Genomic DNA, 14,833 nt, shown 5'->3' on the forward strand with positions numbered 1-14,833 from the left:
GTGTTAATGTTTGTAATTTCTGGTAGCACCACTGTGTTCATGATAACCATAATACCTTTATTGCAGAGCATTTGCTATGTTTTAAACACTACTTTGTGCTCTTTAAATTTTAAAATTACAATCCCAATAATTCAAAGATGTAGTGGTGGTGTTACTGATTTACACTGGAAGATACTGGGCCACAAGGAAGTTTGAGAACTTGCTTAAATGGGTTTGAGATGAGCAGGGTTAGAGCGAGACCTGGGTAAGTCTACTCTCAGAGTCCAGTCTTCTAGACAAGGCTGTGTCACCTGGTACACAGCTGTGTAGGATAGATGTGTGCAAAATGAACCCCAGCATTACTCTCAGATATGAACACAACAACTTTATTCCCTTAAACCAGTCTTGTCTCCTGAGTCATCTTGTCATTCCTTAAAGAGTAAATAAAGCTCTTAATCAACATCGTAGCAGTTTGTGTATTCACAATTTCTGATTGCATACCAGACACATTTAAGTATCTACAAAAATAAATTTCCAACTAGTGAACTGTTTGCTTTTTAAGTAAAACCCCTTTATGTTTTATGCAAAAATCATCTCAGCAAAGTTTTAGTCAGGCAGAAATATTAGAAGACAGTGTTTAAAACAACCAGACTATTAAAGAAAGAATAACACCTGTCACGGGGAACAGTTAAAAAACTGTGGCTAGAGAGAAGTGATTTACAGGTCTTTGATTAAAGCAATTGTGTTCAGAAAACAATTTATTCTTCATGAAGATAATTTCCATAAGCATAAAAAAGGCGTGAGGACACAAGAATGCATGAGATAGTCTCTGCTCCCACGGAACTTAGCTTAGCTATGCTTCAAGCACATGGTTAAAAGCAGCCACAGAAGTAAAGTCCTGCCTCAGTCGCCTGGAATGAATTAAATGCTTAGAAGCATAAAGCTTGTATTGGATGAAGTGCTATAAATTCCATTGCTTTGTTCTGATAATAAAATATGATCATGTTTCATCATATGCATTATGAAATTATAAAAATATAAATAAAATGTCTTCCAAGGAAAATATGATATTTGAAATAAGCAGAATCTACCTATTTAGAGATTAATAAACAAGTAACAACTCATGCTAGTGAGGATGTGAAGAAAGGGGAACACTCCTCCATTGTTGGTGGGAGTGCAAACTTGTACATCCACTATGGAAATCAGTGTGGCAGTTCCTCAGGAAGATGGGAGTTGATCTTTCTCAAGATCCAGCTTTACCACTCTTAAGCCTATACACAAAGTGTGTTTCATTTTTATTACAAAGACACTTGATTACCCATGTCCATTGCTGCTCTATTCATAATAGACAGAAATTGGTAACATCCTAGATGTCCATCAATAGAAGAATGGGTAAAGAAAACGTGTTACATTTACACAATGGAGTGTTATTCCAGCTGTTAAAAAATAACATCATGAAATTTTCAGGCAATTGGATGGAACTAGAAAAAAATCCTGAATGAGGTAACCCAGACACAGAAAGATACATGTGCTAAATATTTTGCTTATATGTGCTTATATATGATAGGCAAGCTACAGTTTATAGTACCATAGAGGGTAAGTATAGAGCAAGAGTCTAGAAGGAGCATATCAATATTGTTAGGAAAAGGGAATAGAGAATTATGGATGAGTGGGCATGGAGCTGGAGCAGGAGGATCAAGAGAGGAGGGGAAAGGGGCTGTGCAGGGAAAACAGGGAGTGCCTGCTAAAATTAAGGGGCATTTGAGAGGTATTACGGAAAACTAATATAGTAGACACTTTCTGAAAGATATCTACATATGAAGACAACCTAGGTAAAACTGCCAAGCAACGAGGGAGAAAGAGTCACAATGGACCATCTCTTTTCACCAAAGTTTCCAATAGTGGGATTGGATTACTGGGAAAAAGGCTGATTGAAATCTACACATAACCCAGGCTCAGATAACTAGACAGCAGGTTGTTCTCTACAAGCTGACAGCAAGGCACCATTGCTGAAGCCAAGACCTACACAATTCACTGAACATGTAAAAGTCAGGCAGGTGCCTACTTTATAGCCCTACATACTAGCATGTTTAATACGAGAAGGTATTCTGCACACTTCCCGTGTGCCAAAAGAGAAATGTAAACATCAAGATATTAAAGACAAAAACAAAAATCCTCTGATCTGCAATGCTGTCCTGCCTGCAAAATATACTAAGGTAATGGTGGCACAAACATTGCGAGTAACCAACCAATGTCTGATTTGACTTAAGGCCTACTCTACAAGATGGAACCCATACCCAATACTGCTTGAGTGGCCGAGAACCAGAGACTAGACAGAGGCCTAGGGTAAAACCAAGTACTGCTGCTCTAAGGCAAAAACATATGTACAAAAGTGATTCCTAATGATATTCTACTGTGCTCCGATTTGTGCCTTGCTCAGCCATCATCAGAGAAGCTTTCTCCTTCACATAGGACCAAATGTAGAGACCTACAGCTGCGTATCACACAGAGAGTGAGAGAGGCCTTGGAACACTCAGCCCTAAATGGGATGATTCCATCAAAGCCCTCCCCTCAGAACTCAGAGTACCATGAGGAAGAGAAGGGAGAAAGTGTGTAAAATCCAGAGGAGACTGAGGACACCAAGAAAACAAGGCCCTTTAACTCAATAGCATTAAAGCTCAGATGAACTCGTAGAGACTGAAGCAGCATGCACTAGAAATGAATGGGCCTGCACCATGTCCTCTGCTTACATATTATGGCTTCTACTTTAGTGAGGTTTTTGTTGTTGTTGTTGTTGTTGTGTCTTTGTTTTGTTTTGTTTTGTTTTTGTTTTTAGGATTGTAGTGCTTTATTCTCTCCTTTTCCCCACTTTTTCTCTTTATGCATACACAGATCACATATTTTTATCTGAATAATTTATATGTATAGTTTAGTGTTTATATGGGACTCCTGAGTGTGGGAATGAGTGGGTCTCTTATTTATGTGTCTTCTCTTGGGCTCTTTTCCTTCTGCTAGTTTTTCTTGTCCAACCTCATGTGATGGCTTTTATTTTGACTTATTATATTTAATTTGTTATATTTTATTATTATATCTTAGAAATCTTAGAGAGAAAGAGATTGTATCATGACGGGGGGGAGATGGAGAATAAATGGGAAGAGTAGAGGGAAGAGAAACTATAATCAGGATATGTTATATGAGAAAATCTATATTCAATAAAAGGAAAAAGAGAAAAAATAGTGTCCTCTTTCTTTCCTGTATTTTCACTTATTTTTAGTTATCCTTAATTAAAATATAGTAAAACTAAAATTCCAGAATTTGTAAGTTTTGTGTTGTTCTGAGCATGATGAAGGAATATCCTGCCACAATGCTCCACCCTTTCTTTAACCTTAATTCTCCCTTCATCCATTGTATCCATCGTGCATACACTAACTCCTGTCCTGTTACTTAGTCATCCATGTATCCATCATGCATACACTACCTCCTGTCCTGTTACTTAGTCATCCATGTATCCACCATGTATACACTACCTTCTGTCCTGTTACTTAGTCATCCACTATATCCATCATGCATACACTACCTCCTGTCCTGTTACTTAGTCATCCATGTATCCACCATGTATACACTACCTCCTGTCCTGTTACTTAGTCATCCATGTATCCATCATGCATACACTACCTCCTGTGCTGTTACTTAGTCATCCATGTATCTACCATGTATACACTACCTCCTGTCCTGTTACTTAGTCATCCACTGTATCCATCATGCATACACTACCTCCTGTCCTGTTACTTAGTCATCCATGTATCCATCATGCATACACTACCTCCTGTCCTGTTACTTAGTCATCCATGTATCCATCATGCATACACTACCTCCTGTCCTGTTACTTAGTCATCCATGTATCTACCATGTATACACTACCTCCTGTGCTGTTACTTAGTCATCCATGTATCCATCATGCATACACTACCTCCTGTCCTGTTACTTAGTCATCCACTGTATCCACCATGTATACACTACCTCCTGTGCTGTTACTTAGTCATCCATGTATCCATCATGCATACACTACCTCCTGTCCTGTTACTTAGTCATCCATGTATCCATCATGCATACACTACCTCCTGTCCTGTTACTTAGTCATCCATGTATCCACCATGCATACACTACCTCCTGTGCTGTTACTTAGTCATCCATGTATCCACCATGTATACACTACCTCCTCTCCTGTTACTTAGTCATCCATGTATCCATCATGCATACACTACCTCCTGTCCTGTTACTTAGTCATCCATGTATCCATCATGCATACACTACCTCCTGTCCTGTTACTTAGTCATCCATGTATCCACCATGTATACACCACCTCCTGTCCTGTTACTTAGTCATCCATTTATCCACCATGCATACACTACCTCCTGTCCTGTTACTTAGTCATCCACTATATCCACCATGTATACACTACCTCCTGTGCTGTTACTTAGTCATCCATGTATCCACCATGCATACACTACCTCCTGTCCTGTTACTTAGTCATCCATGTATCCATCATGCATACACTACCTCCTGTCCTGTTACTTAGTGATCCACTGTATCCATCATGTATACACTACCTCCTGTCCTCTTACTTAGTCATCCATGTATCCATCATGCATACACTACCTCCTGTCCTGTTACTTAGTCATCCACTGTATCCATCATGCATACACTACATCCTGTCCTGTTACTTAGTCATCCATGTATCCACCATGCATACACTACCTCCTGTCCTGTTACTTAGTTATCCATGTATCCATCATGCATACACTACCTCCTGTCTTGTCCTTAGCAGCCATTTTACTGTCGTGTCTACTCTCCTAACTTCACATTGCTTGCTGATATTGTTCCTATTATCCATCGTTTCAGGCCTCTACTTGGGGCAATGTCTTAGGGACTATATCCTGAAAATAATAAGGAGCCACTATTCTTTACTACGGACTCATATTTTCACAGGAAACAGTAATTTGTTCTCAAAATACACCTTATGCCTGATCCCTGTATGGCCTCGGGTCCTGAAGTTGTACTTACATTTTTGTTTTTCTCCTGGCTGGGTTCTTCTGGAGAAAGTTCTCCAATGAGCAGTGGCTTAAGGTACAGCTGCACCACGCTCAGATCCAGGTGCATCGCCCTGAAGGCATCCTGTAGAGCAGAGATACTTGTTAGAAGCTTGTAAAAGGCGTTCTTATCCTCAGATCTGCTCCTCCCTTGCCCATCCTAGGCCAAACTGGCAACAGCACAGACTCTACCACAGAGTGTTTCCTTCCAACCCTATATTGATGCTTCAAGGTGATGTGCCAACTTTATCCTTGACACCCTTCTACGAGAGGATAAGGCTGGTGACCCACCCAGGGTGGGTACTCTTTGTCTAGGGACATGGAATTCCTATAACATTGATTACATCATTGTTCCTTTTATTAAGCATTGGAAGGAAGAGTAGCTTGAGTTAATTAGCAATGGTGAGTCTTTTAAACCCAGCATCAGGTTTCATATGAAAGTTACTTTATCTATGGCATGCAGTAAAAAAGACTGTCTATGCAAATTACATTTTCTGTTGAGGGGCTGTCTTTCAACTCTTAACTAAGGCTCAGAAGAACGAGGCTCTTTAGTTAGTTATTCCAGAGAATAGTAGATTGAGTTGGATAGCAACATCTGAAAACAAAGACATGAGTGATCGGGGGAGCAGAGTCCTTGAGCCCTGGGCAGCCTAAAGTAGTACACTCTCAGCTGTACTCATCCGTGAAGGACTCTCACCACACCACAGAATAATGTTGCTAAGTAGTAATTCCACATCACTCTGGGAAGCAGTGGAGTTCTTATATCCTGTGTATGTTTGGAAGTAAAAGACTCTTTCCTCCCAGGTATTTTTATGTTTTTTTGGGGGGGAAGAAAATTTTACAAGATGGAGATGATTGGCTTCTTGCAGTTATGACACTGAGGTTGGAAGGATTAAAGCGAAAGAAATACAACAAAGGTTGTACCTTGAATATATGGATGGGATACAAATATTATGGAGAGTGGGACCATAGAGTCAACCTTCCTACACAATTCTGGTTTTTCTGTTTATCAGCTGTGCAACTGTGGGCCTTATGTGTTATAACCTTACATGTATTCTATATTTTCTTCCATAAATGAGAGTGACAGTTGCCATTCAATTTATAAATTAGTATGAAGCTTGGAGAAATTAATTAGGATTTTGTGATTGGCATACAATATACTATTTTATTATTAATTGTATGTATGGATATATGGGCATGAGTGAGAGAGCACGCAAAGGTGACAAGAGGGCATCAGATCCCCTGAAGCTGGAGTTACAGGCCATTGTAGGGTGCTAGGAATTGAGCTCTACAAAAGTAATAGGTACTCTTAACCCTGAGCCATTTTCCCAGGCCTCACTGCTCAGGACTAGTTAACCATCTCTTTAGGTTCCTCCAGTGACAGGAACTCACCACCTACCTTCTCTTTAATGGAGACATTCACGTTTTTATTTATACACTCTAACAACCAGTGGAATCTGATTACACAAGTGAACATATTGAATCCTAGATCTTCAATGCCATGGAAGTTTGCATAAGCTTACATGTGAGAAGGTGTCTATGTGATGAATATGGTAGTGCAATATCAACTTTGTAAATTGACTTCACCAAGAGGTCCAGAGTTAGACCTATAATCTTACTGGGTTTTATGTTCAGTCCTCTCTGCATTCTTCTAAGAAAACCTTTGGAGAACAATACACTACATTGATTCTAATATCTTTTACATTTTTTTTACACTCTTAGTTTATTATGAAAGCAATTCCCCAATGGGAAGAGAACAGTAAAATCATGTAAAATCAGAAGGTCTCAGACAAAATTCTGATTTTTGTAGTTTAAATACTGTTGTATAGACTGCACCCTGCACAAAGCCACTGGACCAAGAGGGAAAGAAAACAAGTACTCCATTTGCCAAAGCTTAGTTTTTCTAACCAGGCAAAGAATTTTTCATTGGTTAAGGGAGTGATTTATATATCCCATGATGACATATTCTGATTAAACTATGCACCTGCTGTTTATGAGTAAGTTAGAGTGGGAAAGCACACTGGTGAATCGAGTGTCAGTGTACAGAAGAATATAATCTAATTCCAAGATATGTAGTACACACAAGAATGAGTTCAAACTGTGTTGGTAATCCACTCTTCTGAGTTCCTTATCACCTTTGAGCCTGAAGAATGATCAGGGAGAAGCCTGTGCTCTGGGGAAAGATAGTAAGGGGCCACTGAGTTTTACAGAACAGCATGCATACCGATTTGTGAAGCCCTTTCCATTGCATTGTTTAGGAAGCACAACAAAGTAGCTTACTTAACCTTAACATACACAGATCTTTTCTAATAGAATCCATACACTAAGTTGGGAAACCCCAACTTGGAAGCTGGCAAAAACAGGTTCTGTCACCCACATTCTTGGACAAGTAGTCTCTTGCTGAAGGAGGTGGAGTAAAACGAAGGGAGAAGGGGAAAGTGCCAGTAATTACAGAATTCACCCTACCTATGTACAAGGAGCTCACTGGCCCAAAGCAACCAGCTTACTCCTATGGGATTTACTGCTTCTGTTGTACAGAGAGGCATCAAATTCTTAGGAATGTGCGATGGAAATCTTTCCCCCACACACTGCAGGGAGCAGCAGTACAGCTAATGTTTGAACTTGGAGCTAAATAGGGCAATGGCGCTGTAAATATCTATCTTGGGCCTTCAACAGCCATAATCCTTTTCCTGAGAGACACGCATCTAGAGATTATACGAAAACCGATCTGGTGATGGGGCTTTCCTACTGTAGGCTTTAAGTTTCATGAAGCATTTGGCCTCTGACACCAAACTGCACCTTTAGGCTGACACTTCATGGAGCATATTATCTACTGGAGCCTCCTATTGAATAAAATTCTATTACTTTCTCAAGTGCTGAATGTTTATAGACTTTATACTCTTCCACCCACTTTGTTCTTCCATTATTCTCTTCACAAATATCCTTCTTAGAGTTTGATAGCAATCCTCGATATTGCCACCCCTTGCACAGGTGGGAAAGTTACTCACGAGTACCCCTGCAAGCTCATAGCATCTTGTTCTTCAACAAACATATTTATCCACTCACTAACAAACGTAACACCCACACACCTAGATGTTAGAGGGAAGCTTATGGGAATAAGTTCTCTCCTTTCACCGTGTAGTTCATCACAGGGATTAGACTCAGGTCATTAGGGTTGGCAGCAAATTGTCTTCTTTACCTACTGAGCCATCTCACTGACTATAAAGATTTTTTTGTATCATAATGAAACTGTATACTTGCTTCTTCTTTAGTGAGCTTTTGAAACAAAGACTGTGTAATAGTCATTAATTAAAGTAGACCTAACATGAACCACTGTGCCTAGAATGCGACACGTAGTGAACACACCCTTGATGAATAAGGGGAAGAAGAAGGACAGGTGGTCAGAGCAGCCCTGGGTGAGGAGTCAGGATGACGGAAGCGTGAATCACACCCTGCTCTCATTTCCCCTGTATTCTTTAACTCCCTTTTCAGTCATCATGTCTGCTCTTTAAGTTCTCCGTAAATCGCACAGTTCTGCAGCGCCTATTGAAACCGATTCTTTCCAAAAATCATATCAACAAAGACATGAATGCTGAATATTACTTTACATTTACAAGTAGTTTAGAAACCGCAAATTCATAGCTATTCTTTACCAGGGGCTGTGATTGTTTACCTCTTTATTATGAAAGCAATTCCCCAATGGGAAGAGAACAGTAAAATCATGTAAAATCAGAAGGTCTCAGACAAAATTCTGATTTTGTAGTTTAAATACTGTTGTATAGACTGCACCCTGCACAAAGCCACTGGACCAAGAGGGAAAGAAAACAAGTACTCCATTTGCCAAAGTGTGTATCTGGAGGACCGTGTCCACCCAGAGACAGTTTGTTTCTTAACCTCCACCATGGGCCAGACAGGGCAGCAGTGGGGTAGCCTCATGTAGGAAAGCTACTTCAATTTTAACAAATAATTTTGTTATTATTATTGTTGTTGTTAATGGCTGTGTGTGCTCATTATTATTGTTGTTGTTGTTGTTGTTGTTGTTAATTACATAATATTCTATCTCAAACCTGGGACAAATGGCTAAGACTTAGTAGTTAGATAAGAGCTGAAATTTCCCAAAAGAAGTTGAGACAAGCATAAACTCATGAAATGCCAGTAGAGAAGATCAATATCACAAAAGAAAGTGTGTAGAATGTGGCTTTTCCCACAAAGGAGCTCACAAGTTTTAAAATAAACCTGGTACTTAGAAAATATAGGCAAGAGGTTATTGGTGGCTACATAGTGAGTTCCAGGTAGCCTGGGATACATGAGACCATGTTTTCTTATTTGTTTGTTTGTTTGTTTTTTAAAGAACCTTAAATTCCCTTAGGTAATTCCCCCCTTTCCTCTGTGGTTCCTTTTCAGAACTTGTGTGCTTCTAGGTTGTGGCTAGAACAGTGTCCTGATATCCAAGTGGAGGGCGAGTTGTAAGTAGACTGAGTTATAGGGAGAACACAACTTTGCCTTCACCTTGGGAGTGAGCTGCCCCCTGGGAGCACGCTCAGGTGATCAGGCCGGTGACTGTCTCTCCACGGGAGTCCCTGTTGTCACCGGAAGACCTTCATTTTATGCTTTCAGCAGCTCCAGCCTTTTCTCACTGCCATCCCTCCCCTTCCATTCTTCCATTCTGCCACCTCTTAAATCTATGTATACTTATGTTCTCATCCAGTAATGGGCACCTAGGTGCCTTAGTGAGGTACCCACATCAATTTAGACTGCATCTCTCTTGCTTATCCGGTTACCCATCAAACATTAAATTATGTCTCTGCAATGTTCCTCCTACTCATCTTCTCTTCCCAATTTTCTTGTTCATACTCCATGTAGGCTTTCAACATTTTCCCAGGACGCCATCATCATGGTCTCCTTCCTTTTGACTGTCTTTTATTAATTCCTTACTTAATTGCCAGGCTGGCCTTTCAGAGTGGCAACATTTATCCTTTTATGGTCCATTCTTTTTTCTTTATGTTTTTATAATTAATTTTTTTACTAGCAGATGTTAATTATACATACAAATTGGTTTCATTATGGCATTTTCACACACACACACACACACAATGTTTATATATGTTATAACAAATATGTGATTTTTATTGTATTCATCCCTTCTCTCCCACTCTGGGTCATTCCCTCCCTCCCTCCTTCCCTCCCTCCCTCCTTCCCTCCCTCCCTCCCTCCTTCCCTCTCTCTCTCTTCTCTGTCTCTCTGTCTCTCTGTCTCTCTCTCTCTCATTTGATTAGGGTTGCTTACAGGACCCTGAGTGAGTGGTTATTTACAGAAGCATGGATTGCTTAGCCACAGCTACACCACTGAAGAAAAGAATCTCTCTTTACCCCTCTTCCTGTATCTCCACAGAACTTCCTGTTGTCACATTTATGCTTTCAGCTGAATTCCATCTTCTTCTCTTTGTCTCCCCCCTTTTTCTCTCCCTTCTTCTCTCTCCTTCCATCCTTTCAATTCTCCTGCCTCCTAAACCTATGTATTCTTCTGATGTGCTCATCTCACATCAGATGGAGCACACAGATGGTTTATTGAAGTACCCATTAACTGCCTGTGGATACTCAGAAAAGTGAGGCCTTTTATGCCCCTTCCTCTTAGCTGTCATAGCCTAGTTTCATCTCTGAGAACCTGGGCTCTCTCCTCTGTTTTTCTCAGACATCAATCAAGAGCGCACTTTTGGCCAGTATTACGCTAAGTAGAGGAAATGGATGCCCATGATGGTTGGGTACTTACTCATGACTGCTCATATTTTGTGCAACCTGTTTGCTCACACCCTGTCTTTTCTTTGCCCTAGCCTTGCCTGTGTCAGCTCACCTCATTCCAATCCGCACAGGCTCTTCCTTGTGCAATTGTACATGGTGCCCTTTCTCCCTAGGCTTCCTTCGAGTAGTTGAAGAAGACTCTGCCATATTTCTTGTAAGCTTTTGCCATCTCTCCCTTGTCTGTTCACATTCAATGCCTGGAGTCTGAAGTCAGCCTCCACTTTATTCTTGGAGATGGCATCTCTTCCTGGATAACGCCTCTCCCTGGCCTGGAGATCACTAATTCAGCTAGGCTTGCTGGCCAGAGGCAAAGTTCAGGAATCTAGCTGTTGCTGCCTCTCCAGCACTGGGACTGCATATGCATGATACAGTGCCCAGCATTTGAAGTGAGTGCTGAGGGCCCAAACTCATGTCCTCATGCTTGAATGACAAGCACTTTACAGACCAGGCCATCTTTTCAGCCCTGTCATTGTTCCTTCTAAGCTATGATGTTGAGAGAAGAGCAGATTGGCTTGTACTTGCTTTCTTTATCACAAACATTGCAGCCTCTGTGTATCTATCACCAGGATTGTACACAATTCCCTTAGAACATACCAAGGTCTGGCACAGAATGTATGGGCAAAAATTTATTCATGTGCATGTCTTGTCATCAAAATGCTTAGTAATCTTCATTCTAAAGACTGTGAAATAACCTATCATGGTGAAATTAAACGTCAGTCTTCAGGTTGAACTTCCTGCTTACTGACTTTTCCTCAGTAAACTCTCATGCATGGAAAGTCTTGGGCCTCTAGCTCTGCTTATTGGCACTGTTACATTAGCTCACAATTGTGCAGCTTGTAAACAACCAGATAACTCATGCGTGCGGCAGCAGTATCTTATGTGTCGATTTTGTTATACTGGCTCATTAAACTACTGTGGAGAGCATCCAAATCTGTCTCAGGAGGATGAAATGATGACAACCTACAAAAGCTGTCATTTGTTGGATATTTAATCTCTGCTGAGCACCATGAGGGGCATTTTATTTGACCTCCACTGATTTTTATAATAAAACCAAGATTAAAGTATTATTATCTCCCTTTATAAAGAAAAAAAAACCCCTGACACTCTAATAGCTTAAACAGTCTCCTCAGGACTGCCTTAATAATAAGTAGATTGCAGATACACACTGAGCCTATTCCATTCTGAGACATTAGGTCCATTCCCTCACAAAGCTTCGGAAAAATAAATGAGTGGTTTAATGACCCCACCCCAGTTCTGTACCCATTACTTAGGTACTGGTATTCATCTTTTAGGAGACCCAGAAGCATTTCTGTGTAAATAAGAGAAAGGTGCCTCATCTGGGCAAGTACAGCCATGGACCTAGGACATGTCATTGCGGAGATTATCCTGTGGTCTCCAGTTGCCAATCAAGAAAAAAATTGTACTAATTCCTTCTAAGCTGTAAAGTGAGCATTTGGCCTTGGGCCTTTGGGCTTGGTGTCTGTTCGCAATTAAACAACACAAACTATAATCAGGGTTTCTGAGAGTATGGATGCTGTAATTTGTTGAGCTCAAATGTCTTCAGTTATATGACATGCTTTGCGTGCATTCTTTCCATTTACTGTGGATCATGCAGGTGGGCAGTGCTATTCCTGTTTACAGATCATGGAGTTGAAATTGTGAGCATTTCAGGAGTTTCCCTGAGTTCACACACAAAGCCTAGTGTATGTGCTCTCCTTCCTCGAGCAGCCAGGGAGAATTAGAACTGCCTTGCTTCTGGCGTCTCTCTCCTGCCATTCTTGAGCCACTTTCCTTTTGAGAACCTTTTATTTGAAATTTAAAAAAAAATTATTTTCCTAAGGTATGTGGTTGACCAAGCCTACGATTTTCTTTCTTGCTATGTCCCAACACTAAGGTGATCTGGCTGTGGCTGATGGTTTCTATGTTAAGCATCTCCTCCTCACTGGCTAGGGCTAGAAATGACTATTTACTGACATCTAGGGCATTAAAAACCATTAGCAAACTTCAGAAAAATTCCTGGGCTACTTCAAATTGAGTGAGACTGTCAGCAGTTTTCAATGTGATTGAAAGCTCCAGTCCTTGCAGAAATATCTTTGAGTCAATTCTGTGATTTAAGCTAGAAAACACTGATCCAGGCAGAGAGTGTGGATGCATGCCTTTAATCCCAGCATTTGTAATGTAGAGGTCAAGAGTTCAAGGCCAGCTTGGGACACACGAGGTGATCTCGTTTCAGACAGACAAAGAAAGTTGTCTGCACTGTAGGGAAGAGGGGTGAATTAGCTAGGGAACTGTGACTATCTTATTTTTTATAGTGTTTGTTTGCTTTGTATTTGAAATTTGTTAAGTGTTCTTCTCTTATACCCACACATACTTTCTCTGCTTTGTTTCTTCTCCGCTTGTATTGGTCTCTAGGTTTTCACACTGAGTGTACTTTTCTGACATCTGTGATACTTTTCCTCCTTTGCTCCCAAGTGAAGATTGAACGTTGTTCAAAAACCATATTAGAACTGAAGCAATATAGAAGGGACAGGGTCTGATTGGAAAGACACTCATCTGACTGAAGAAAGCATCAAGACGGGAAGATGGCAAACGAACAATAGCTAGACAGTGAAGAGGGAAGAAAGACCAGGGGAAAGCAGAGTTATGGGAAAGTTGTTAGCATCAAAGTCTAAAGTTTACAAAGCCATCAGGCATCCACCAAGTCCTATTTCTAGAACATAACATCTGCAGACAGGTGTCTTCGGTCCTATGAGAAGGCGATTAGAGAACTTCTTTGCTAGTGTGTGAAATAAAGGCAAAAGTGTCAAGGCCCAGCTTAAATTTCTGTTCTTCCACGTGCTAATTTTCTGACCTTGAGTTTGTTGGGGGCATCTAACTCAGAGTGGGTGAGAGTATATATAATGTACAGAAAATTTTAAAAAAGGATTTAGGAAACATAACATCTTACTATGTACCTTTGGCTGATGTGGAACTCCCTGTTGAGACCTGATTGACCTTGAACTCACAGAGATATGCCTTCTACTGCCTCTTTAGTGCTGGAATTAAAGGCACGCATCATCACATACAGATTTTTTTTTTGTCTCGTCACATACAAATTAAAAAAAAAAATCCTTGAATGAACTCAAAGAATCTGTCAGACCTCCTTATCAAACACTTAGTGAATTTTAAAACAAATTTACTAGCACTACTTATATATTTAGGGATGTGTGTGTGTGTGTGTGTGTGTGTGTGTGTGTGTGTGTGTATAAATCTATGCATGTGGAAGTCAGAGGACAACTTTCAGGAGCTGGTTTTCACCTTTTATGAGGTAGTTTTTGGATGTTGAACTCAGATCATCAGGCTTGGTGGCAAATGTCTTTACCGGCTGAGCTCTTTTCTGACTCTTAAGTTTTATTTCATTTTTTAAAGGAACCAGACACACAGGACTTTGTAGTGAAGATAAAACAACCCGAAGCCACAATTGATTGTCACTATCAATCCCTGCTGTGCACACGGCTTACCCCTTCGAGGATAAGTACCTCACCTGTGATGTGCGGATAACATGTGCAGCCCTGGCAAGAGGACGAAGGTGGTGCAGTTGAACGCGTCTGTACGTGTGGTTGCGTCACCACTCTTGCCGAACTGCCTGAGCTACGCTATGTAGATGAGGACTGTGAACACTCCAAGTCCTGCAAGCCCTTGGCTTTCGCTATTATTAACAATATTTGGTGCTCATGAGATGAATTGCTTTCTGGAAGTTCCCGTTTGAATCAATGACGTGTCTTCCCCAGATTTTACTTACGCATATGTAACTTGTTCTTTATAGGACAGGTATTGTGCTTCAAAGAGAAGCAGCAGAAGAAAACACCAAAAAAAAAAAAAAAAAAAAAAAAAAAAGACAAGATAGAAAATGTAAAAACACAATCTCCACCATCAGTTTTCGAATGTGTCCCATATTGGGCAACAGCTGGACCTTGAAGCCCCGTC

General features: G+C 40.5%; 1 protein-coding gene across 1 annotated transcript in view; it reads right to left on the minus strand.

The window, feature by feature from the left end:
- The window catches only part of LOC311606778 (fatty acid desaturase 2-like protein FADS2B), a 39,997-nt gene that overhangs the window by 24,258 nt on the left and 906 nt on the right, over positions 1-14,833 (minus strand). Inside the window, exon 2 of the mRNA XM_084798184.1 lies at positions 5,044-5,154. Coding sequence (XP_084654310.1) covers positions 5,044-5,154 — 111 coding nt within the window. The remainder of the gene's footprint in view (positions 1-5,043; positions 5,155-14,833) is intronic.

This window comes from Acomys minous, assembly GCF_964271855.1.
Source record: "Acomys minous genome assembly, chromosome: 10".
Lineage (NCBI taxonomy): Eukaryota > Metazoa > Chordata > Mammalia > Rodentia > Muridae > Acomys > Acomys minous.